The sequence below is a fragment of the Vicugna pacos genome, unplaced genomic scaffold (assembly GCF_048564905.1).
Source record: "Vicugna pacos unplaced genomic scaffold, VicPac4 SAC-SAT, whole genome shotgun sequence".
NCBI classification, from domain to species: domain Eukaryota; kingdom Metazoa; phylum Chordata; class Mammalia; order Artiodactyla; family Camelidae; genus Vicugna; species Vicugna pacos.
The window spans coordinates 19120746-19148020 of NW_027328721.1; the positions used below are offsets into that span (position 1 = coordinate 19120746).

General features: G+C 39.1%; 1 protein-coding gene, 1 long non-coding RNA gene and 1 pseudogene across 10 annotated transcripts in view; 1 reads left to right on the plus strand and 2 right to left on the minus strand.

Moving 5' to 3' along the window:
- LOC140692156 (uncharacterized) overlaps window positions 1-635 on the plus strand; it is a 73582-nt gene extending 72947 nt beyond the window's left edge. The window contains exon 7 of the long non-coding RNA XR_012067730.1: window positions 305-635. This is a non-coding gene — a long non-coding RNA (uncharacterized lncRNA). The remainder of the gene's footprint in view (window positions 1-304) is intronic.
- Window positions 1-27275, minus strand: part of LOC107035129 (junction-mediating and -regulatory protein-like) — a 71230-nt gene that overhangs the window by 40094 nt on the left and 3861 nt on the right. For 7 of the 9 annotated variants that reach the window (XR_012067729.1, XR_012067728.1, XM_072956931.1 and 4 more), the window contains exons 3-4: window positions 26024-26267; window positions 5850-5925 (exon numbers count right to left, since the gene is read on the minus strand). Coding sequence is in view for 7 of the 9 variants with exons in the window: in XM_072956931.1 (XP_072813032.1) it covers window positions 26166-26267 (102 nt within the window). In the remaining 2 variants the exon portion in view is untranslated. Of the gene's footprint in view, window positions 1-3786; window positions 4225-5778; window positions 5926-26023; window positions 26268-27275 lie in introns of those variants that run through there. The other 2 variants (XM_072956932.1, XM_072956929.1) reach the window with 2 other exon arrangements.
- On the minus strand, window positions 1455-3744 carry LOC140692155 (large ribosomal subunit protein uL16-like; annotated as a pseudogene).

Sequence of the window (27275 nt, forward strand, 5' to 3'; positions counted from 1 at the left end):
CCTACAGAACACTTTTTAATTACAAAGGAAAAGCACAACTACAGCAGACAAGCCCGATTGTATCACCTAAACCAAGTGAACAAATTAGCATCACTTGTAATTGTACAAATCAGTAGCACGTGCCTCCTAGTAAGCTTAATAACGTCACTTGCATAGTTCTCTTAACCAAAAATGTTTAACATTCATTGACTCATGGGGAAACCACACAAATCCAAATTGTGGGGTATTCTACAAAATTACTGACCAGTACTCTTCAAAGTATAACAGTCATGAGAGACAAAGAAAGATTTTGGAATTGTTTCAGATTAAAGAAAACTAAGAGGGGACATGACAACTAAAATGCAACTGCATCAGTTCCTAGACAGAGGGAGGACACTACTGAGACAATCGGTGAAAACTGAATACAGACTGGAGACGAGGTAACAGTACAATGTCAGTGTTAAGTTTCCTGATTTTGATAACTACACTGTCACTGTGTAAGCTGTTAACATTTGGGGAACCTCGATGAAGACGACATGGGAAATCTTTGTAATATTTTGGTAGTTTTTTCCTGAGTTTGAACCAAAAAAAGTAAAACCACCCAAAAAAAAGCTAATAGATCAGAATAAAGTCTTTCTTTCGTATCATATCAAGTTATTTCTGTACCTGTGAAGAAACTATTACTGTTGACCCAGACTTTCATTGGGATAATAAAAAAAAAATGACATATGCTAGGGCAGATATTCAAATTAAGTTACTTAAACTACCTTTGCTTCTTGCTAAAGGAATGAGAAGATAAAGAGAAGCCAAGAAAATCAGAAATAATCTTATATAATTTCTGCTATTTTTATAATAGTTTTAAACTGGCTGCAGTATTACCCCCTTAATGACAGTTGAAGATGCTTTGTGAGTCAGTAACTATACACAATTGTAGCACAATGGTATCACAGTGGAGTAGGGGACCAGAAAAGCATGGGACTCCCTCACCAATGGGTTGTCTTGTCCAAAACAAATACTAATGGCACCCTGACTGGCACACACCCCTAGAGGAAGGTGGAGAAGTTGATCGTGGGCAACAGTTAGGAGCGCATTTGTTACCACTGTCCCAGGTCAGTCTGAGAGGCCCAGATCTGCAGTAACTCCTGATCAGGAAGGGCCAAGGGTTTGCCATCAGTCACACACCCCTGCAGACAATCAGTTGTGACTTTAAACTGAGCTCTCCTGGGCTCCTTGAAGTACAAAGAGGAAAATGTAAAGCAGAAGACTTAACTACAGCAGGTAAGACACTTTCAGCACTCATAAGTGTGTAGCATGTACATCAAGATACTCACTGCAGCATTTTTTATACTGTAAAGCACTGGGAACAAGTTAAACATCCAGTAGGTAAGCTATAACATACCTCCACTGTGCCAGGAGAGCTGGGGTAGGTTTAACAACTCTCTTGTTAGTAAACACTAAGTCACAGGCTGCAGCTGTGCTGAATTTCCATCAGAACAAAGAATTTTCATCTCTAAAAGACTCGCCTTTCAGATAAGGTTGTATGAGCACAACTTTAGCGCTCAGTTCCTGGAGGTACAGCTCCTGAGTCACAGGGTATCTACACCTTATTTCAACAGATAATCCAAAAAAGGCTGCATAAATGTACAACTCCCAGCAATGGGGAGAGAGGAGTGAAAAAGCACAGAGTAGGACAGGTCCATCCTGTCACAGGTCATGCCCAATAAGGGTCGAGAGCAGAACTACAGCTTTTGTAACTAAAGAACATGAGGAAAGCTGTGAACCTGCCCCAAGATGGTGTTAAGGAGCAATTACAGAAAATAAAAAACTGTGGGGGCACAAACTTGGGTTAACAAACTTTGATATTGTAATGATTGTCTAACCAAATCACATTCTCACCTTTATGTAAACACATAAGAAATGTATAATCAAAACCCCTGCTTTCTATATTTGTCATTATACTGCTCCTTCAAAGCAAAATGTCCAAAAGCATGAAAGACTGAACTCTCAGTACCACTCACCGCCTTAACTGCGGGACTTCGCTCAGCTGCCTTGAAGCTGCTGTGCTAGCAGGGACCTGCTACGAACTGTCTCCTCGCCGTGAAAAGCAGAGACATAGACATGCTTTGCTCACTTTGCTTAGTTCAAGGTCATAGACTCAGGGCTGCTTCTGCTTATGGAAAGCCATAGCTCATCCCTCGCCCTAACCGGCAGGACGTGCTTGGCTTACCAGGCGCAGGTGGATAGTGTAGGTCACTCCTGCTCACAGAAAACTGACCTAGCCCTCAGCTGGGGACAGCTGGGCTGCTTCACGTGCTTAGATGATTTCTGATCATAGTATGGAGACTCTGTGGTGGCCTGGTGTTTCATTATCAATTATTCAGAAAACTGTAACCTTGCCCATGATTTTTTGAGGCGTAAAATAACCATTTGTATTATCAATATCGTAACCTTCTAAGTATAAATTAAGATTATAATGTTTTTGTTTTTCATGATCTGAAACTGCTGACCCGCATCCCTCCACATACCACATACCCCTTACTCATTCCTATGATGTATTTCTCTTTGATTTTTTTTGAATATTCGCAATAAATATAAGAGCTTTGGAGCAGCTTGGGAGTCAGTCTCTGGCTCTCTCTCACTGTCTTGAACTGATAAAGTCTTGAGAAAATTCATTCTTCCATGGTGGAACTTTTGCTGGACAAAAACCATGACAAACAGAACTCACACAAAAATATAGTGATCAAGAAAAAAATGAAATTTTCATGGCTGTACTCACTCAGTTCAGTCTATTTAGTAAGAAGGCTAACCACACAAAGTCCTTTTATATTATCTTTTGTTTAATTTGTAAATTATTTTTTATTTAAAGACTGAAGCAATGAACAGGTGTTGTTGTCCTTGTTGTTTTGTCAAATGATTAGAAATTTGTTGCAACATAAGTCACCAAATCACGGGGGAGGGTACAGCTCAAGTAGTAGAGTGCAACCCCCAGTACCGCCTCTAAAAATGAAGAAACCTAGTTACCTTTCCCACCAAAATAAAAAATACTTATGTAAACCAATATTAAATAAATAAATTTTTAAAAAATCATCAGCTCATCCATCTTCTCCCTCACCAATCTGAAATGCTGCCTGCGATAAATACCTATGTATATTGGGGTCTCTTTTTCTGTACTTCACTCAATTCATCCTAAAGTAGTGTTGTTGTTTTGACAGGAAAGTAGGATTTATTGGTGGTTGTGTGGAAGGAGGGGACAGCACCAAGGCTCTCATGAGTGCAGGGCCTGCCATTTGTCCAGGGGGCCACAATTTGGGATGTAGTTGACCCCACAGCCATCCGGGATGAGCCACCTTTCTGCCACCATGTTTTCAAATTCATTTGTGTTAAACTTGGTAAATCCCTAATTCTTTGAGGTGTGGATCTTCTTGGGGAACTTCAACTTGGCCCTGTGCACGGCCTCAATCACATGCTTCTTGTTCTGCAGCTTGGTGCGAATGGACGTGATGACTTGGCCAATGTGGATCCTGGCCAACGTGCCCTGGGGCTTTCCAAAGGCACACCGCATACCTGTCTGGAGCCTTCAGAGGAAAGCTGCTCATATTCATCTGACACCATTTGGCCACAGAGTGGAAACTGATCCACTTTTGCCTTCTTCCGCCCCAGGTCAAATATGCGGGTCTTAGTATCAGGGATACCTCGGCAGAAGCATGGCTTTGGGTGTGGATTGTTCTTACAGTACTGGTAACACCAGGCGGGGTGGCGGCCCATGGTGACACCAGGATATTCAGTAGCACGCAGAAGGGAAAGAGCTAAAGTGTTTTATTTACTATCATTTCATGATACTTTTTTTATATCAGAAATAGTCCTTTTGAAGATTGAAAAGCACACCTAGAGGCTTCAGAATGCAAAGCTTCTTAAAGGACTAATCCAGAAAATAAAGTCTGGAATTCTATTATTTCTGTTGAAAAAGAATTTGGCATGACTTCTCTCCCCTTTTTTTCATCAAATGCAACATAGATACAGCAGGGAGGCCATGAAATTGGAACACCTAGATTAGCATCGGGACCCTGCGCTGGTTGCATGATCCTGGGCAATTACTTAAATTTTCTGATCTTCCATTGTTTTCACCTATAAACAAAGTCCAAACATCTGCATATTGTTTCCTTTTTCCCATTTATATTCCCTTGTCTCTTTTTCTAAGTATAGGTAATCACATTTCAAGTGGATACACATTTTAAAGAAATTATCCTGCAAGAAAAAAATGAGAATGTCCTCAATCTACTATTATGAAAATATTTCTAAGATATACTGTGATTTTTTTGTCTACATACTATGCTCTATTTTTCCATATAATGGGAGAAAAATGCCACTATACATTTATATCTGTATGTGTATATGCAGAAAATACTCGGGAAATAATTTTTAAGTTTATGTAAAAATATTTCCTTTTTAACAATTTCAGACATGTCAAAAGGAGAAAAAGATTGACTCTATCTGGATTTTTAAAAAAACAGAAAAACTGAGGCCCCAGAAAAAAAATAACCGTGCTAACCAGAAAATTAATGATTTGAATGAGTTCCACCTATCAAAGGCTGACTCAAATAAGGTGCTTTTTCACATTGTATGATATGAAATATCTCTGTTTGACATTATGGTCAAATCCAGAAAAGTTTTTTGTTTTTCTATAATGTTTCACTTTACTCTGTTCTAATTCTCCAGACTATCTATCTACCTTCAATCTACTCTTTGGTTTGTAAATAAAGTCTTTATTCTTAAAAAGTTAGATCATTTTTAAGTGAATTAAATTGATAAAATTATATATATTGTTTACATACTCTATATTCATATGTAGCACACATTTTAGAAATAATAAATTATAACACAATGGAAAAGAAGGGTGGAAACGAAAGTAGCAAAGGCTTTTAATGCAAACTAGGCATCTTCTATTTTGTTGTACAAGCAATAGGGAGCCACTGAAAGTTTTGACAAGAATGGGAGATAATATGAAGAAAGTAATGTTTTTGAAGAATGAATGTAATCACAAAAACTAGGAGATTATTCATAATAGCCAAAAATTGGAGAAAACCAAAATGACCATCAACTGAAGAATGAATAAACAAAATGTGGTATCACTATACAATGGAATATTATTCAAACCTAAAAGAATGAAGTACTGATACATGGTACAACGTAGCAGAACATTGAACATTATGCTAAGTGAAAAATGCCAAATATAAAAGGCCACATATCATATGATTCCACTTATATAAAATGTCCAAAATAGGAAAATCCATAGAAATAGGAAGTAGATTTGTGGTTGCCAGGGAACTGGGAAGAGGGGAGATGGGAAGGAACTGTTAATAGGATTGGGGTTTCTTCCTGAAGTGATGAGAATGATAAAGCATTCAATAGTAGTGATGGGTGCAAAACTTCATGGATATACTAAACCCTACTAAAATGTATACTCCAAAATGGTAAATTTTCTGGTATGTGAATTAGATCTCAACAACACAAAAAAGGGGTGTGTGTGTGTGTGTGTGTGTGTAAAATACTACAGGCAAGGAAAATAGAAAGCAACCATATTGGTTTAGCAATGAGTGCGTAAAGGTCATCAGGGCTTCTATTGTTAAGCCCATCTAGGGAGCATCACTCAGATAACCAGACTCCACAGAGGACCACTCACAGGGTCCCCATGGGGAATACAGCCTGGGACTCTGAATGAGTAAGTGTAAGCAAAGGGGCAAAAGGACTGTCAATAACAATAAATATATGAATATGAGGAGAAAGGAAATATGACAAAAGTAAATATCTTTTCTCTTTAATTGAAAATGAAACATTCACAAAGAGGAAGTTCAACAGAATTCAATACTTACCATCTTTGGATTGAGAAATAAAGGCAATCTGTAGTCTCTTACCCAGACTTTGTCAAATTTTCAACAATAAGATTACCTGTATAAGGAGGAAAATGTATAAAAATGTGTTTGTCTTTATTAACAAAATATTTTATATCTCAACCATAGAAACCATTCTGAAATACTCAAGCCCTAACCTACTAGAGAGTCAAGCATAGTTAAAGCCAATTTCTGGTGGAATCTATATACTATTGTCTTAATGGGAAAAATAAAGTTCATAATCTGCATCTTCACTGTCCAATATGCCAGCCAAAAGCTAGTGAGCACTTGATATGTAGCTAAGTCTACACTGAGACATGGTGTAAGTATAAAATATACTCCAGATCTCAGAGTTAGTACTAGAAAAATAATCTAAAATATCTCATTTATAAGTTTCCATAGTTTCATATTGATTACATGTTGAAATAATAATATTGTGATATATTAAATAAAATGTATTAAAATTAATGTCACCTGTTTCTCTTTAGCTTGTGTTTATATGGCTACTATATATCTGGCTTGCATTATACTTCTATTGGACAATGTTGTGTTAAGTGGCAGCAAAAAAGCTTTCTGAGAGCTTCATGAGTCCTCCCTTGGTTACCTTTTTTTGTGCTCCAGGAGTAAGACTTTTCCCAGAGTGTTTCCTGCACTGGAAACCGCTGCACACAGCAAGCAACATGAAACAAGCAATAACCCTAAGATGTGACTGGGAGGGAAATCTCTTACAGTTCCTAAGATCCACTCTGTACTATGAATCTGAACAAGAAAAATGGAGATTCTCTTGGGGGGTAAGACTGCCTTAAGTAACAGGAGAACAGCCTCAGACAGCAATGATGTGAAATTTTTTAGGAGCTTGGAACTCCCAGCTGAAAGCCGCTGCTGTTGCTGGGCCTCACACAGACAGCAAACAGAGCAGTGGGCCAGGAAGCCACGCACGCACACGTGTGGGGCAGGAGAGCCAACTCCGAGAGGTGGTGAACAATGCCCAGGCAAAGAAGTCAGGGGTAGCCCACGGTAGTGTCCAGAAAGCTTCACAGAGAATCATTTTACCCCCATACTGAAGGGATAAGCCCAAGACCTAAAAAGAAAATTATTCCTCTAAGAATGAGGGGGTCTGGAGAAAACCCCAAAATTAACAATACTGTCTCCATAACCATTTTTTCTCACTTAAATACCAGAAAATGCTAACTAATCTACAATAACAACAACAACAACCAAATCTATAATTGCCGGGGGTGAAGGAACTGACTCTTTTGAGGCTGATGGAAATGTCTTCATTGTGGTAGTGGTTCCATGAATACAGTTGTCAAAAGTTATCAAATGAAACCCTACATGGGTGCAGTTTACTGTATTTATTATATCTCAATAAAGCTGATTGAAAATAAGTAGGAAATAAATAAAATCAATCACCATTTGCCCTGTGGCAGTCAGAATATAGCTGTCATTCCCTGGGCATGTGAAAATTTGGTCACTGACAGTTTGTATCATCGTAAGCTTTGCTGAATTGTGTGTACTTTGTGTACACATATGTCACATTTATGACCCAACTTTTAATATCCTTTAAAAGATTACACTATGATTCAGCATTAAAACAAAAATTGATGCTTGCAAAAAAGCACAGAAAGGCAGCAGAGGGGACTAAGTTTGATATTCATGAAGCAAATATTTGTGGTTAGATGAATGACCACAATTCTATTTTTTTGTTTGTTTGTTTGTTTGTTTTTTCGGACAAGGCAGTATCCAAGTGCTAATAATGCACTCTATCATACTTTAAGCCAGCATTTTTCTTCCTTAGTGACAAATAAAATAACAATTTGTCTTATAATTGATTATATAGTGGGCAGAATTCTAAGATGGCCCCCAAGATTTTAACACCCTGGTTTACACACCTTCTCAAAGTTATTCAACCAAATAGTAATCTAAATGCTGCTGTGAAGGGATATTATCAATGTAATTAAAATCCCTAATAAGCTGACTTTAAATTACTGAGATTACTGTAGGCTAACCTGACCTAAAAAATCGGTACTTATGAGAACAGTAACCTTTAATAGCAAACAGCCATGCTGTGAACTGTGCATACAGAAGGCCATGTGGGAACCTAAGCGTGGCCTCCAGGAGCCTCTAGGGGAGTGTCTGTGACTCCCAGCCAGCAAGGAAACAGGAATGCCATTCCTACAAATGCAAGGAAATGAATTCTGTGAACTACCAAGTGAGCCTGGGAGAGGACTGTGAGCCTCAGATGAGCTCGCAGCACTGACTGACACTTTGATTTCTGTCTGGTAAGGCTCAGAGGACAGGACCCTACTAACCATGCCCAGACTCCTGATGGACAGTGACTGTGAGGTGAGCTGCTAAAGCAGCAATGGAAAACTAACACAGAAGGCTTCTTAGATTTGAGGAAATATGGTTTATATTATTTCTCTTAAAGGCTGCTGATATGCTCCATCATCAATACAATTTCTCACACTTCATATTATTATGAGTGATGTGATTCAATTTCACAAAGCAGCAGGAGGTAATACTACTCTCAAAATTTTACAGGTAAAAAACTTTAGAACATATAATAATTTGTTTCCTCCAGCAACTGGGCATACGATTTAGCATATTTGCCTCTCTCTGTCTAAACCAATATCATTCCAAAAATAAATAAATATGTAACCATCTTAGTCCTTATCCATTTCAAAAGGAATGAAAATAAAGTTGAATCTGTGGTGAGAAAAGCTAATTTTGAGATCTAGCAAGGCCATATAATTTCAGGCAATCATCTAGTTTCTAAGAACTTCAGGGAACTCAGCTAATAAAAAAAGGACTAGTGGAAATTTAAATCAAGTCTGGAGGCTAATTAATAGCAGAAAAACATACAGACATATATACAGACATAAATGGATAATGACATGCTCTGCCAAAATTATACAGTGTATAATTAAATGCCATTGCAAATGGCCTGAACTTCAATATCTCTTGTGTGCCAGGCACTGGTCTGTAAGTGATATATGAAGTGTACAGACAAGGACTATCATATAGAATAGTGGTTAGGGATTCCAGCCACAGCCCCAGACCACCTGGCCACAGCCCCTGGCCCACCACTGACTGAAGGCGAGGTCTTGGGCATGTCTAGCCCCCCTTTGCCAAACCTTCAGCTGTAAGACAGGGACATGGACAATGTTTATCTCTGAGGGCTGCGGTGAGGATTGAATGAGTTAATACATACAAAGCACACAGAAGAATGCTGGGCGCATATTAAGCATTCAAACGCTGACATCAATATTGTTTTCATAATAATGCAATATTAATATTCACTTCTAAGAAAGGCAAACTGTGCATCTATGGAGGATACTACCGGACTGTCCTCCTGGGATGGTTTTTACTTTTATTGTATGAATTTGCCAGGGCACTGTTCAAATTTGTTACTGTGTTTTTTACCTTAGTGAAATGTTTATGGGTTCAAGTACTGTATCTATTTCTGTGTTAAAAATCTAATTGAAACTTATATGGAAACATTAGACACTGACATTCTAGGGCTTTGTTATACAAAATAGTTTTGAGGACCACCAATTCAGCATCCCCCAGCTGCCTGTTAAAAATGAACAATCCCAGAAGACACAGTACATTTGGCCAATATACTTTGTTTCTTTTCCATGGGAGGGATAGTCTCTCAGGCTTTTCTCTTCTTCTTTTAATACTCAGCACTTCCTTTTCTGTGCCTGTAAGGCTCCTGGATGCTATTCAGCCTTTTTATAGCAGGTGCAACACTATTTTTCAAAATATTTTAAAAATCAAACAACATTATCTAGGCCATAGAAGACTTTGACAAAAGTACTTTTATGGAAATCAGATACTAGGAGGCAATATTCAAATCCAAATAAATGTTGCTTTAAAGCTCATGTTGATGCTTTATAGCCCAAAACAGTGCAAGCCAAGAAGCAGGAGTAGGTAACCAATGCAACATGAAAAGCTGATATCTAAGATTGGGTACTGTTAATTAAGGTTACAAGTTCAAAGCCTTAATCTTTATACACAAGTACTTGAACTTCTGAAGTAAGTGGTTTGCATCACCTCATTAGTACAGTACATTGGTTCTCAAATTCTGGGCCCCCAATCATCAGTATCACTTGTAAACACATAAGAATTATACTCCTGGGTCTCTCCCCAGACCTGCTGAATCAAATACCAGGATTGGGGAGCAGCATCTATGGTCCTACAAGCCCCCAGATGATCCTGATGCTTGCTAAATTGTGGGAACTACTGGAATAGTGGTTCAGGCACAGTACATTTCTGCTGAGTTTTTCATCACTAGTTTGAATACAATTCTGCCTGGTCAAGTATGAAAATGTATGAATATTGGAAATAGGACACTGAAATAAGGAAACCCAAAATGTATGCCTGCAAATAAGTGCATCCATGACAAATTATAAAGAATTATGTGATTTAAAGCTGATATAATTCAAAGTTACTGCACATTTACTTGATTGTCTATAATGTATGTTTGAAGAATTATTTATAAATTTTCTATAACCTTAAACTATTTACAAAACTGTAAGTATGCAAGCTTACAAGGTAGAAATAAAACCCGTTTGCCTGGTTGATGGGGGTGGGGGAAATAAAGATAGGTAATGTGAAAAAACAGTAAGGTGCCTAAGACAGGATCCTTAGGTCTTGACAGAATTCTCTGACTCCCTGTACACCAGCCATAAATTCCTATTTACCACAATTTATTTCATTCAGGCATTTTCTTCTTTTTTTTAATTGAGTTATAGTTAGTCTACAATGTTGTGTCAATTTCCAATGTAGAGCACAATTTTTCAGTTATACATGAACATACATATATTCATTGTCGCATTCTTTTTCACTGTGAGCTATTCAGACACTTTTAATCTTTAATAGACCATCATTCAGCACACTGCTTTTAGTGTCTGCATGTAACTTTTGATAAAATTTTCAAAGGCTTTGAATTATAATTCTGGAAGGAGCAAAGTTCAAATGTATATAACTACAGTTAGAAATACAGTATTTAAAACACAACCAAGAAGAAAGAGAAAATCTTCTATGAGACTTTTTAAAGAACAATATTCAGGGTTAGCTCTTTTTAAGGTAACAAAATAAAATTCAAAACTATTTAAATCTCCTAATGAACAAATAAAATAACAGGGCACAGACGTCAAAACTATGTTCTCATTATATTTATTAAATGTAAAACAACTATAAATAAACTAATTAAGGAATAGTCCCATACAAAGTATGGGGAGGAAGGAAAAATTAATGTTATCCTAATGACAAACACTAACTCAGCAAACAAAAATAGTTTTAAAAAACCACATAAGAAAAACACTCTGCTTGTACCCACTGACTTAACTGTATATCTTAGACACTAACAAGTGCTGCTTCCCAAATTTTCTGCTACCCCTTCCCAGCATGACAAACCACACATTTCCAAATCTAAATAATATATTTCTGAGGCTTGTCTCCTAAATAAGAATCTCTTTCAAAAGATTTAACTCTAATGACAAATCACATTTTACAGATAGAATATAATTATTTATAAACATCACTTTGCTCCCTAAGCCTTTAGATTTGACCTAGACAGGCTTCTTCTACTGCTAAAGATGTATCTGGGACGCCTGTCCTGATGGTGATACCAAGGGCAAGACTGAATTTAATTTTAAAAATGCAAATTACTGCAAGTTGGTTAAATTACAGGTTTAAATTACATAATTATTTTGTATAAGAAAATAAAAGTGGAAACTGCTTCTTCAAGAGTCTGTTAATCTTCTAACATCTGTATAGGATGAAATCTGATGATTTTCCCCTCCTATTTCAGTACTACAATTTTCAATATAAAACTTTTCACTGAAGGGAGAGGGCATAGCTCAGTGATAGAGTGTGTGCTTAGCATGCACATGTTCCTGGGTTCAATCACCAGTACCACCTTAAATAAATGAATAAATGAATAAATAAATAAATTTAATTATCTCCCCCAAATAAATAAATAAATAAAAACACAAATTAAAAGAAAAAAACCTCCTCCACTGAAACTTAAGAGGCAGCAGCACGGTGACTAAAAGCATAGATCACAGTCAGATGGATCTGGATTTGAGTTCTAGTTCTGTGAATTCAAATTCCTAGCTATACATTCTTAGACAATTCTCTGAATCAGTTCTTCTGCCATAAAACAGGCTTGTTAGTATCTATTTCATAGGGACTGCTGTGAGAAATAAGTAATGCATGTAAATATCCTTAGCAGAGGGTCTGATATATTGCAAACATTCAATAAGTGGTAACAATGATAATCAAAACAAATAATGATCAAATTATTAATTTATCAAATAATCAAATCTGCATTTTTATCCTGTAGATTCTCAGCCCTCTCCTAGTTGATTCTTTATAAATAACTAGGGGCAGCTCACAGGTATAAAATCAACCATCAAAAGAAAGAGACCTAGCAGGCACCTTCCTCACCCTTGTTCTCTCCCATGTTTCAACAGCCTTAGTCATTATCCAAACTTGAGAATAAAGACCTGCTCACACTGGGCAGAGGAGATCAGAGGCCATATTTAACAACTGTACTTAATGATAGCTCACCCACAGTGTAAGACTGATACCGTACATTCATTTTTCCAACACACTCAACATAAGAATGGGCACTTAGGTGGAAAAGAAATCAAACAAAAGCATCTTTCAGGAAGTGCCTGTTGGATCAAAAGTCTCATTGCTGAGTCAAGAAGAAGAAGGTCAACTTAATGCATCACATGTGCCAAAAGTATAGGCTGTTTTATACTTCCTAGAAATGAAGGGAAAAGTTCACATGAAATCTCTATCAACTTTTGTGACTGCCTTCTAATTCATTTAATAAATATTTGTTGAACACCTTTGGATTGACACTACACTAAGCACATGGATACAAAAGTGACAAGATAATAATATTTTCCTCTTGCAGAGCCTATTAGAAAATCATTCCCTTTTTTTCTCTCTCATTCATTGGTTGACTTACTATATGCCACTATGTGGCAGCAAATATTAGGCATTTTGGGGAGGAGAGATTTACTAAAAAGATAAATAAGATAGAACCCTTGTAGTCAAAGAATTGACAGGCTAGTAGAAGAGAAAAATACAAATACCTATGTTAACTGCTATGAAAGCCACATAGATACTGTGCATAATCAGTAGGAAAAACAGCTAACTCTACTCACATTAAACAGGACAGGCTTTCTAAAGGAGATGGTATTTAAATAGAGTCTTAAGGGATAAATGTTTCACAGATGAAAGGAAAACAGTACTTCAGACAGAGGAAATAGCCAGGTGCAGACACATACATGAAACCATATACATGCACACACACATACACACACACAAACTGCATTAAATATATACATGTTACATACAAATGGATATACAGTCAGTTTTTAGATGGAAGCAGTCATTTGAATTACAACACAGAAAATGATGCAATTGACTACTTTTCCAATTCTCCCAAAGATGGTACACAGCTAATAATATATTTATAAGGGAAAAGTTATTTCCTTCCAATTCCAGCCTTAGAGCATTAGCACTTAAATCTCTCCCTGAAATAAAGGGAGGTTTGAATGCTAGATTAAATCTGGACTAGAAAAGGTTCTCCCTTAAGCAAAGTATCAATTCAGGTAGGAAAATAAAGGAAAAGAGCAACGGGATCAAATTAGAAGCTCCTTAAATGGACAGGGTTCAATTTTAAACAGTAGGAAAAAAATTAATTCCTTAGTGAGTAATAAAACTTGAAGGAAGAAAGGGAAATCAGACATGATGCAAGGTTTCTCCCAATGATCATTCTATTAACATTGATACTTGCTTTTTCCATTAGCGTGTACTTGACAATACAAATACTTACATATCATGGCACTCACATTTTGTAAGCCCCCTAACTCTTGCTATACTTTCACGTGAATAGTTTGCCATTTAAAAAAATTAAATTCAGGCAGATGGGGTGAATAAATTTTTTTAAATTGTATAAAAATTAGTAAAATCTACCCGGAAACCCTTCCTAGCTTCTGAATAATAGTATAAATACTTTTACCTTTTGAGTAATTGCCTTATCATCTTAAAAAATAAAAATCATGAAATTTGTTAATTTTCCTTTATGTCTATGTTTTAAAATGTGGGCTAGAGGCTTATCCATGTCTAAGCTTTATCTTTAACAATAATCAGTATTTATACAAAATCTAACTGGTAAAGTACCTTATACTACAAAGGAAGTAATCAAATGAGAAACAGAGAATTTAATGATGGAGCAAGGTTTCCCAAACTTGGTATCATTGACCTTTTGGACCAGATCATACTTCATCATGGGGTGCTGTCCTGTACAAGGTTTACACCTGACCCCTACCAACTAGAAACCAGCAGCACCCTCACACACAACTCTCCCCTACTTGCGACCATCAGAAACATCTGCAGATGTTGCCAAATGCCCCTCTGTGGCCACTGCTGCATGCAGGCAGCGTGCTACGCTGCTCAGTGGTTATCTCACTTCACCTAACAACATAGTGTCCATGAAATAGTTGTTATTTCCCCAGCTCAACAAATAAAGAAACTAAGGCCAAGAAAATTAAACAATTTGCCAAGAGTCACATAACCAACAAGTGTGGCAGCCCATACTTAACCCACACAACGGGGCTTCAGTCCCTGCTCTAGTCACTGTTCTGTTGTCACTTATTAATGCCTCAGCCTTTTTCATCTGACACTTGAAATGTAATATTCTGATTTTTATCTGAAAATAAAAAAATAAAATTATCCACACAAGAGGAATTTAAATTAAAAGACTCCCAACCTCAATTCAGGATAAACTAACAAGTATTTTTTAAGCACTGACTGTATGTATGCCCAGTACCAACTTTAGGAACTAGAGTGATTCAAAGAAAAAAAAAACCACATTTATTAAGGATTTGGCTCAAGACCTTTTCCACACATTACCTCTCTGAAGTCTCACAACATCCCTGTGAGGTAGGTATTAATACCGTCGGTGGATGTAACCAGTGTACCAGGTTCTTGTCCCATTGCAGAAAGAATTCTGAGATAAGATGTAGTGGTTAATAAAGGTTAAGTGAGAACTTATTAAGGGATGGATTGTACACTCTCAAGGGGAGAGTTAGCAGGCTCAGATGAGCAGCTGCCCTGTGTTTCTCTGGCAAGTTGATTACATAGGGTGTAAAAGAGAATGGGTGGATTATTCATTCGGGAAGGAATGGTTTGGGGTCAGATTCCCTGATTATCATCCCAAATCCACATTCCCAAAGAGAAAAGGGATTTCTGTCCTTATTTAGACTGGATCAGAAGTGTGGCATCAGTGCATGATGGATACTTCTAATCTGCAAGGGTAATATTAATGAAATGAGGACATAATGAGAAAAAGTTTCATTCAGACACTGGAAATTCCTGCCTTTTCTCACCTTTCTTTATTTGTCTCCAGGCCACTGATCACCCCCAAATGAGCTCAAAGATTCCTGCTTATCTTTCTCTGCCAATGGACCTCTGGTGCTTACATGATATGTGGTTTCCTGAATTTGGCTTGTGCCCCTCCTTTCTGCCCAATTGCTGCCATTTGGTCTGTGTTCCCCTTTCTCTGCTTATATCTAGCTATCTGCCTGCTCTAACATTACCTTGTTTCAAATGGGGAAGCTAAGGCTCAGAATAGAAAGGTAGTCCCTGACCTAAGAAGGCTTACAACTCAATTGAAGAGACACACACACACACAAAAAAGGTTTTTTTAAAGACACAGAATAAGTTAAGTATCTCAGCTAACAACACACAGAGGGTGAGAAACACAAATGAGCAGAAGTATGAAGGAGGGTTAAAAAATGGCCGCACTTAGGCTAACAGATTGCTTATTCTTATGCTCACCCTTAAAACGGTCAACTGACCTGACTGACCGGTTGCTACTCACGGTTCCAGGCCTGTTGTTGAAACCGAAGCTATTGATCCTACTGTTTCTACTTTATTCCAGTCATTGAAAGTCATCATCATGCTGGGTCTCTGAGTACTTCTCCAAGAAGAAGGTCTGGTCACAGGACTGTCACCTTATAAAATACCCTGAATTACCAAGAAGACCACACCTTGAAATAAAGCGATCTACCCACTACCCTCCATAGAACTGATCACCGGAAGCATCATAACACCATTCTGAGTTTTCTGATGAGAAAATGATTGTGTTGATGGTTATCAATGCCTTATTGTTTGAGCTATGGCTCTAGAACCACCCCCACCCACTCCATCCCCAAGGTGGGTACACAGTTTGGAAGGCACTAGCATGCTGTGAATCCCCTTTGCCTGACAAAGCTATAAAGCTGCCTCTTTTCTTCTAAGCTCCAAGATCCAGTCTCTGAATTCTTTGGCTTGTCAGGGACCGGGGGCCAATCTTTTGGCAACAAGTATACAGTTAGATTAGTCAGGGAATACTTCTTAAAAAGGGTTTCTAGTATCCTCTCTTAGGAAAGAAAATGCATGAGCCAATTGTAATAAACTGAGGAGGAGCAACACATCTGAAAACAACAAGAAACAGAAGTTTGGGGACTGAAATGTAAACTTTGTGATAGCCAATGCAAGCAGCAACTCAGGGAAATGATGAGGAGTGATATGTGCCTTAGAATTCAGACGGAACAGTAGCTGGGATGAGACTAGCTCTGTGCTTTTAGGGCGTTCCTGTCACAAACACTCAGGCACAACTACAGGAATGAAATCAAAAGAGCTGAAGGTGAAGACTAATGGTTGTTAGTGGAAGCTTAGACATATGGAGTCAAACACCAAAATTCATAAGATGGGTGATGGGTCATCTACTTTGCTTTATGTATTTTGTCTCCCCCAAGCAGAATGTAAGTTTCCAGAGGGCAGGGGGCTTTATGTCCTGTTCACTTATGTCAATCCCTGTCACAGTAGGTGCTCAGTAAATGTCTGCTGCTGAATAAAGGCAGTTTTCAAAACAGTTCACCTATTCAGAAACTAAGGCCACAAATGTATTCAGCATTCAAAAAACAAACAAACAACAACAACAAAACACCCAGCAAGCACACACACAGAAATAAGAAGACTATTGTACTATTCAACGTTATTGCAACAGCTAACATTTACTGGGCACTAACTCTGAGCAGACACTGTGATATATTATCTCAATCCTCTTAGCTGCCCTGTGACAGAGGTAGGTAGTATTCTTATGATCCCAGGTTTACAGGTTAACACAGAGAATAAATAACCTGCCCAAGGTCACAAAGCAGCACAGCTGGAGAAAGCTGGGTCTGTCAACTCCAAGGCTTGCCTCTCAAATACTATGTCACATGCACAGAACTACAAGTATCCTTCTTAGGCAAGGCTAGGGAAAAGTGGCCAATGAGGAAAGAAAACAGCAAAACAAAGCAAAATAGAAACTCCAATGTAGTCAAAAACCATTGGTCCACCCCTCTCCTATAGCAGCTGCTGTAGAATCTCCCTGCCTGGGTACCCTGACTAACCCATGCCCAGCACAACTTCAGTGGTTTAAACAATCCAGATGCTGAAAAGCAGGAACTAGAATCAAGCATCTAATCAACATTTCAAAGAGCGGTAGATAACAAGTGGTAATGCCCCAGGGCCACAGCCCGAAGAAATGACAGCTGTGAACTCAGACTAAGGCTGACCTCAGACCTTCCCAAGCCCTTCTCTCCGTGTCTGCCTCTTCCCTCCCTACTGTGCCCTGCGTGTCTCTCCCCACCTCCGCACGTCCCCTCTCCCACTAAATGGCCTTCACAAACACTCTGAAAATTTTTGTTTCCTGCTCTAAATTTCTCATCTAGTAAGTTAAATTTGTAATATTTCTCTAATGAAAAGAAGTCTACTTGTAGACAGGTAGAAAAATGTTCTCTGCATGTTGCAGCATCAGTCCAAAGGGCACATTATCAAATTCACACAGTAGTCACTAAAGAGACCACCAATCAAACAAATTAAAACTGACATCCCACATATATATTTATGTAGCCTTCTGGTGTTACACACATGGTAACTACACAGGAGGAAATTAAACCCACTAGACAGACTCTGCTCTTCTCCCTTCAGTCCAGTAACACATCTGCAAAGTTCTGAAAATCTCTACAATGGAAAGAAGTGTAACTCCAGAAGCATGATTGCAATCGTTACCAACAAGCAAAAATATTTAAAATATTGAATTTGCTTAAAAAATTAGAATATTCATTAAATTAACTACTTAGAGATGCACTAATACATAAGCTAATTTAACTTCTGCATTTACACCAAAATCTAAAGCAAATGTGCCTTAAAAGCAGTCCGAGAGTAAGCCAGAAAGAGAAAGAAAAATACCATATGAGATCTCTCATATGTGGAATCTTAAAAAACAAACAAAGTATAAATACAGAACAGAAATAGACTCATAGACATAGAATACAAACTTGTGGTGGTCAAAGGGGTGGGGGGTGGGAAGGGATAGATGGGATTTCAAAATTGTAGAATAGATAAACAAGATTATACTGTGTAGCACAGGGAAATATATACAATATCTTATGGTAACTCACAGAGAAAAAAATGTGACAATGAACGTATATATGTCCATGTATAACTGAAAAAGTGTGCCCTACACTGGAATTTGACACAACATTGTAAAATGATTATAAATCAATAAAAAATGAAAAATGTTTAAAAAAAAAAGCAGTCAGGGAATGAGGACAAGAGTTGGCAAGATAAAAAGTACTAAGAAACATATCTCAATCTTTTCTTTCTGCCTTTGGATTTTTTTCATACACTTGTCTTAAATATAGAACTCTATTAAATAAACAGACTATGAAAGCAAATTCATATTGCTCTCAAAGTAGAAATACTTCCCAAATACAAAAAAAAAAAAGAAGCATTTATTTCTTGAATTTGACAGCTGAACACTGATTTTGCCAAATCTAAGGAAGGAAAGGAAAATTATTTCTGAAAACGGATCCTGTATTTAATAAATATTAAGCATGAAAAGGGAATGTCCACCCCACCTTCACATCATTTTAGGAAAAGGAGAAAATCAAACTTCAGTTACAACAAAACCACCTGAATAAAATTCCATCAATCATAGTTTGAGATGTAATGATACAAATTAAACTTATTAAACTTCTTCCTGTATTTTTTTAAGCTTTTCATTTCGAAGCATTAAACCAAAGGATGTTTAAAAAAATAGATATTTCCAAACGGACAATTTAAACCAAAGTCACTTTCAGAGCTAATCAATGAATTCATCAAAAACATTCTTTCTGATCTAAGCACTACGGAGGTCTTTGGAGATGAATTCAAACTCTAATTATGTTCAAATTAGTCTTTCTTTTCTGTAAATAATAAGCACAGTAGTTCTGTCATTTCTCTACTTTTTAAGATTTTTAAATAATATGTTAATGAATCACACACTAGTACAGATGCTTTTGAAAACACTGTAGAATTATTTCAGTTTTATTTGTCAAACTCCAGGGCTGAGTTTAAGTGTTGGGCAACATAAAGCCTGACTTTAGCCTTCTGTCTGCTTCGCACTGTAAAAGACCTTTAACTCACGTTAATAGTGCGGGGCCACACTGTCCTATGTGGCGCTGGGAGAGTTCTGCATGTGCTTTATATTATCTCATTTAGTCCTAACAGCCCTGGGAAGGACATGGTTTTCCATCCACATGTGATGAGGCCCATAGCAAAAAAGGGTAAGTAACTCATTCCAGGCCACATAGCTAAGAATGACACTGCCTTACTAATGAATCTTCTGCCTCCACAGTGTGAATATATTTTATAAGGTAAATGAGAAGTGAACTAGCAACACGGTGCTGGCTCCAGATACGCATAGTGCTTCCAAACATGAGATTGTTGCAAATTACCCACTACTACTAGTGAGGCAAGTCCTTCTCAGACATAGAGGATGTCATGCAAAGGTCTATTATTAGACCCTTAACCAACCTAAAAAGCATGACATTTTAAAAGCCTCATAAGATACATACATTCTTCCAAAAACAAACCAGCAATGTGTCTTGCTACTTCATATTTGGCCCAAAATATTGATGCATTCAATGTATTATCCTAGGGTGATCATCTCAGAGGAAAGGCTAAGTGACAGAAAAATATTCTGCACCATTAATACTCCCTAAGTTCATAGCCATCATGCAGAAAGAAGCATCCAGCATGACTCAGGCTCCCACAGACACAATCTCAGCACGTGCTGCCTCCTGCCTGAAGCCACCCAGGTCTCCATTAGCCAACCTTCAGCTGGAAAAAGAGGGGGCAGAGGCCACACAGCAAAGCAACAGACACTTCATGCTATCTGACTGATCTGCCAGCTGTCCCTAAGGTGATGGGGGAAAAGCAAAATATAAGATACTCAAGCAGTAAGGACTCTTGTGCATTTGTATTATTTTTCAAAAGTCTGCATTGCAGGATAGCACAACACAAACATAGGATCTTGTATTTATTTGTATCAACTTACAATTTTAGAGAAATCAATTGTTACTCAAAACTTTTTAAGGGAATATTTTAGAAAAACTGTCATACATTGGTCTGTCTCTCAGTATCCAGATCAAGGACAGATGTTCCCTCAAATAATTCATAAATTCTGAAGGTAGAATAGGAGGAAATTTTAAATATACTTGTGGGTAAAAGTATAATTATTAGAAAATATATATCCCATAGTGTTCAGGAAATGTCATGTTGATTAAGGAAATACACTCTAAACACATATGAAAGGGAGCATGAGAATGTGCCCAGGAGGGGTCAGGAGAAAGCAAGGAAAACCTACAACTACATGAAGGAATAAGACAGGCTGGTTTTCTGCTTAGTGGGAAAAAGTCTCAAAGGAGAAAGGTTGAACAGCAAGAGTTCATTATTTGAAAACAACTTTACTCATCTGTTTGTAATGAAAATTCAACTACACTAAAAAGGAAAAATAAACCAATGCTCCACTCTTTTCCCTGGTCCACTGAATGTGTCAACAATACGGAACATTTCTATTTGGGATATTTGCAGATATGAGAGGAACACCTTGTGTCTTTTAAATTGCCACCCATCCTTAAGCCTGAGAATGACAAATTACGTAAAAAGACAAAAAAATTAATAAATAAATAAAAGAAAGTATTCAAAGACAGCAAGGAAAGAATCATCTCCTAATGAATGGGAAAGTAACTTTACAGTGACCTTCTTTCTAAAAGGTATACTAAAAATGTCGGTTTATATAAAACTGTCAGGCACCTTTCTTAAAGGAAGAGGAATTGAAGTATCTATTACATGTGTAGAAATACTATGTAAAGTAAAAGCAGGCTTGACACGAACTAAAAAGTGTCACTATTGGAAGAGTAATCCTTTCCCCTAAGGGAAACTGGGGAACCCAAAGATAAATAAGATTTATGAAACCAGGCAAAAATATACCATCATCCAACGTAGCTATTTGTTGACATATGAAACAAGTGCTGTGGTGCTAGCTATGATGTAAAATTGACCAAAGTGAATTATTCTTTCTAAACAACACTTGTGAGATAGAGTCACTTAGGAAATAATTGGCCACGTGCTGCCGTCACCCCAGGCTGCGGAAGCGCTCTAACGCGCACGCGCACGCACACACGCTGTGCGGGGCGCCTAGGAAACAACAGCCGCCAGTAGCAGGACCAGACGGCAGAGCGGGACTCTGCACACTGCGCTGAGCGCTGCAGGAGGTCAAGGCTCTAAGACGCTTAAGTATCAAACCTCAGTGTTCTTACAGTTAGATCGAATACTTCCATCTGGTTCAAACAGACCATAAGCACTTCTAATTTCACATCTAAAGTAAGTGCTTTACAACTTATTTTCAGAATCTTTCATAATTATACCCAGAAGTTTCTTCAGATCCTCCAAAGACACTTCTGGCCATGATGCACAGCCATTATATCACTATGTAGTACCTTATATATTATGGTATCTTTGAACAAGAAATGCAAGTGTCCCTACTTTTTGGCTGCATCCCTTCATAGATGTCATTGCCCCTGTTCCTCAGTCCATTGTTTTCATTACTATGGAGGCAAAAGTAACTTGAACAGTAGACTCTGCAGAATCATTTTAAGAAAGCCCCCAAGGAACACATCTCACTTAGAAAACAGAGGCCACCTGAAATATCCAATCTCAGCTTTGCAGTAGAGGGATTCTCAGACTGCATGCAGGTGGACTTGGCAGTTGTCTACATCAGGGGTCCTTAAACTATAAGCCAAACCCATCCTGCCTCCAGTTTTTATGCATAAGGTTTTATTAGAACACAGTCACCTTCATTCACCTACAGAATGTCTGTGGCTGTATTTGCACTACAAGAGCAGAACTGAATCATCGTGACAGGACCATGTGGTCCACAAAATTTAAATATTTACTAACTGGTCCATCACCAAAAAAAAAGAAACAAACAAACAAAAAAAGTTTGCCAATCCCTCCCCTACACAACGAGATGTCAGAGGCAGCACAAGAATTCTCCAAGTACCATCTCCAGTGTACACGCACTGGGCTGCTGCTAGCCTAGGCGTGGGCTGCTAGCTCATCTGGTGTCAAGCACACAAACACAAATGCACACTCCTAAGTATTTTTAATCATCTCATATCAATCCCAAAGTTGCCAGGGCAAAGCACATGACGTTACCATTTCCAACTACCAGAGTCCCACCCTTCCCACTGCCTTTACTAGTAAATTATGTTAACCCAAAAAGACTGCCCTTTAAAGTTCATCAAACCATGATTTCACTTGCATAAAAATGTTGTGGAAGATAGAGGATGAGGAGGGAAGGTGCCCATATGGCATCTGTTCCAGAACCACCTTACATCTAGCTCCCCATCTAAATAGATCTTACCTGGAAGTTCTGCCATTGGAACAGTCACTCCTAAGAAAAGGCCAAAGAAGCTACAAAGGAGGTGGTGAATTCAAACTAAGAAACACAAGACTACAAAGGAGGTGGTGAATTCAAACTAAGGAACACAAGATAGTGTGGCTATAGAGATTCCCTACCTCACAATCCTCAATCCTTGTTGGCATCAACAGTAAATTCCATGCTTCACAATGAAAATTTTTAAATTGTTTTAAATTTTTAAAAAATCAGTCTTCCAGCATCTTATGCTTCAAAAATGTAAGGAGTTTTTAAGTGTCAAGTTGGTTTTATTTGTTAGTTTTTTAATAAAAAGATTTTTTAAAGGCATTTTCAGCAATGCTATGCCAGCAAAGGGCTGTCCCGTCCACTGTATGGGACACAAATACACACACCACCTGCCAGCAGGAGAAGCAGCCTTCTTTGCCAGCTATTTTAGCCCCACTTCATCATGTTGGGGACAAAACTCAGTATGATAATGAAAGGCAAATTTTAAAAACATGAATTTGGTGAAACAGATCTGTCCTTTATGTATAAGTTCCTTAACAGTGAAACCCTACATATTCTTTTGAACTTAACCTCAAGAGACATACATACCCTACAAAAAGCTTGCCAGGAGTTTCAAAAAAATCATGTGTCCTGAGACTGGCTGTTCCCCCTTTTCCACTTCAAGTTTTACTCACTTTAGAAATATCTATTTTAGGGAGAGTCTCATCCATCTCTGTTCTTACTGTACCTTTGCTAACTTTAACAGATTCTCCTCTCCCAAGTAAAAATACCCATTTGTCAGCTCTTTGCTCTCCATCAGCACTCTTGAGAAACTTTAATACTTTGATAATGACTTCCAATTCTACATTTTCAGCATATTGCTCATTATTTTACTGTCTTGAGATTTCATCAGTATCCAACTTCAACTCGAAAATTTATTGTCCAAAACAAAGTCCACTGCCCCATTTCTGAATTACTTTGTATCAGAAACCACTAGCACCATGCTAATATATTGGAAACACCTTTTTCACTCCTCCATCTGTATTGCTCTTCAGTGACCATGGTATAAAAATGTTGGCTCCCTAGAAAAACAAAATCCTAATCCAAGTATAATGCCTTGGTTTAAAATACAATTTCTCTATGGTTTAAAGCTACCCTTTCAGGAACATTGTTCTCAACTGATTCTTTGAGCTGTAAACACATACCCACACAAGCACAAACTGACCCTAAGCTACTCAGCAACTTCCCTGTGATTTCCCATCAACCATCTTCCTAATTACCTCTGCTCCCCACATCCTCCAGTTCCAAAAGTCTTCAACACTATCTCCAGCTGCTCTTTTCTTCCACTGGCTCAGACACTCCAATATGTTCTGTGTAGTCCAATATCAACATTTCCCCAATGAAAAATGTACAAACACACTTACATCTATAATATACCAAAAACTTTCTGGCATATAGTGGTCATAGATTAAAAACTGGTTCATTTCCCTTTCCCTACAGTTTTGTGCAATCTGTGTATCATTGTCTCTGCCATTCATAAGTAAAAGCATCTCAAAAGCGGGGCCCCCAATTAATTTGTTGTTTCTTTGCTCCTAAATAAATACACAATAAAGCACTGACATGAGTTTTAACCAATCTATAGTAAAAGCAATAAAAGTCTTAAATTTACTAAGAAACTCTGATGGAGTATAATTTACACTGAAACTATTTTGTTGGTTTGTCCTCCCTTCCTACCCCCGAAAAGCAGCCTATGCAGGACTAGATGTCTCTTCCTATCTTTGTGAAACATGGGATACATGACTTTCTCATGGTCACAAAATAACAGGTCCAGCAACAGTTGTCTTTGATCTCACATCTAACATTACATCCATTACACAATAATTTAATGTCAGCATCTATTTAAAATAGACAGAATTTAAGGTTCATAACAAAGGCATAACAAGAACAAGGCATATAAAGAAGAATAAAACAGCTGGAGAAGTTCCAGGGGAGGGCAAAGTGATTGCAAAACAGACAAAAACAGTCAGGAACAATGATGGTAAAGAGGAATACTGAAAATCTACAAAACCAGGAAAAGATGAACTCCAGCTCATTTTAGCATTTCTCAAAACACACGCTCAGGACTTGTCCTGGAACTTTAAAGAGACAGGTTTTGGATAAATAAATGAATTACTAATAAAAACGAGGGCTAAAAAACTTGTAGAATTTGTCACTTTAGAAGAAAAAAGTACAGGCTAAAAAGTGTTTGAGGAAGTTTTAAATAAGTTTGATCAAGGTCCTGAATGGAAAAGTTGACACAGATGACTCAGGCTTACATTCACTCCACAGAGCCTCTCTCAGCAGTGGCTTCAGAACGAAGCCCACACAGCTCTCCGGGGGCCTGCGATCCTCAGTTTGGTACTGTCTGCTTTGTTATGTAAAATTCCACCTATGCCTAACACTTAAAGTCTACGTAAACATACAAAATATTCATTATCTTCCTCCTCTTTAATTTTGCACTCTGAGAGGATACTTAATATACAAATCAAAGATTCTATAGGCTTCTCCTTTAAAGTAACAAAAAGGGATAAAAAAATCATCCTCATTTAATAGAGAAGACAACTGAAATAAGTCACAAGTCATTCCACCAATTAAAAAATGCTGTCGATTAGGACATATACAACTCAGGGAAAAAACAAATTTTGGCTAAGGAAAAATGAAATACGTTTTTAATAAACTGGTTAAAGTACAAAATGCTCTCCCCCAAATCAGTTATGATTCCTAAGAACCCCAAGTTTCCTGAGTAACTGATCTCGGTTACCACGTCCTGCTGATACGCAGGAACTGCACCCAGGAAATGAGAAGGTAAAAAGCTCCTGTACTGAAATGAAAACTCTCAAGGAATACTGCAGAATAGAAAATAAATTTTACATTCAGGGCCTCACAGAGTCAGAGGCTTCCATTTGGGAACCCAAATAGGAGTTGCCCAGAAACAAAACCTACAGCGCTGTTTCCCACCCGATGTACCAGGAAAAGCTACATACACAGAGATGTCCTCTGTGCGCACATATGCTCTGGCTTCCTCAGTTTCCTTTTACCAATTAATGGCCAGAAACATGCAAGGGTCCACTCTGCAGAAAGACAGAACTCCTCAAAAAGAAACCTGCAGGCTTGCGTATCACACGCACAGAGAACTAAAAGGTTACAAGACACAGGACTGCCTGATGCCTTCTGCCCGCAGTGAGGACTCAGACACCCCGCTCATCTGTATGCTCCCAACACTCCAGGAAAACATCGGCAAAACACCGCAGGACGCACGGGCACCCTCCCCCTTCCCCCAACTCCCCTTCCCAGAGCCACTCACACTTTACAGAAGAGCCAGAGCGCTGAAAGTGGGCTGGTTCCCTTCCTCCTCGGGATGGAGGCGGCAGCTGCGGCAGGGCCTGCGCCTTACTGAGGAATAAGCGGGGCTGGTGCCGCTAAGCTGGGCAGCCACTCAGGTCTTTTCAACACCGACAGAGCAAAGGAGGCAGCGGCCCCAATTCCCTCCTCTTCTCTTTCTGGGCCTCTTCAGGCTGGGTCTTCTGCCGGTCCTGGTCCACTTGTCCCTGGACAGTCAGGTTTGGGATGCTCTGTACTTTGATTTTAATAAAGTTCCCTCTGGGCGAAGGCTGCAGTCGGCCCTCCAGGTCCCCCAAAACCCGCCGCCCTCGGGGCTGGGGTGGGGGGTGGGGCCCTAAGACCTCCTCCCGGAGTCCTGCCGAGGAGCCAGGGTCCAGTGACTGGTTAAGGGATAAAACCCCCAAGGGGGCAGAGGGGAGGGGGAGAGAAGGAAAGAATGGCGGCACCGGTCCTGCTGATCCCGTTGCCCAGGCCACTACTTCATATTGGTGTCCCCGCCCACACCCCTGGCTGGGGGGTGGTGGCCGAACTTGGGGTCCCAGCTCATATACTCAGTGTCGAGATGCTATAGACGCAGGAGGGTGGCGGAGATGGCACCGAGGTGGGGGATCCAGCCAGCTCCGCTCGGCGCCGACCCGGCTTCTGGCTCCCATAGGTGTCGCTGAGGCTGGGACCCCCTCCCTCCACCTTGGGGGTCCCTTGCCCCACGCCCCAGGATGAGACAGAGGCTCTGGCCCCTTCTCAGCGCCCTCTCACTGCGGAGCCGCTGACGAGCCCCGCCCGAGGTAGGTAGCCGCCTCCCGGCCCCCGGCCGCCGGCTCGGGCTCCGACGTGTGCAGCTGTCGCTGCCGGCGGGGAGGGGATGGGGAGACGGGATACCGTGGCTCCCGCTGGCCCCAGGTAGGGCACGGGTCTCGGCTGGGCCAGTGCACAGGGGCTGGGTCCCTCGGGTGCTCCCTTGCTCTCATGCTGCGGTGGTGGCAGCAGCTCCAGAATCTCAACTCGCAGTCTTGCTCACTCAGTGCCTGGGTCTGGCCTCATTCCAGAAAGAAGGGCGGAAGGAAAGCGGTGCAGACTGATGACACTTATAAGGACACTAATCCCATTCAGGAGGGCTCCACCTTCACGACCTCATCTAATCCTAATCACCTTCCGAAGGCCTCACCTCTTAGTACCTCTGAGCATCTCATAAGGAGGAAAAGGAAGGGGGTGGA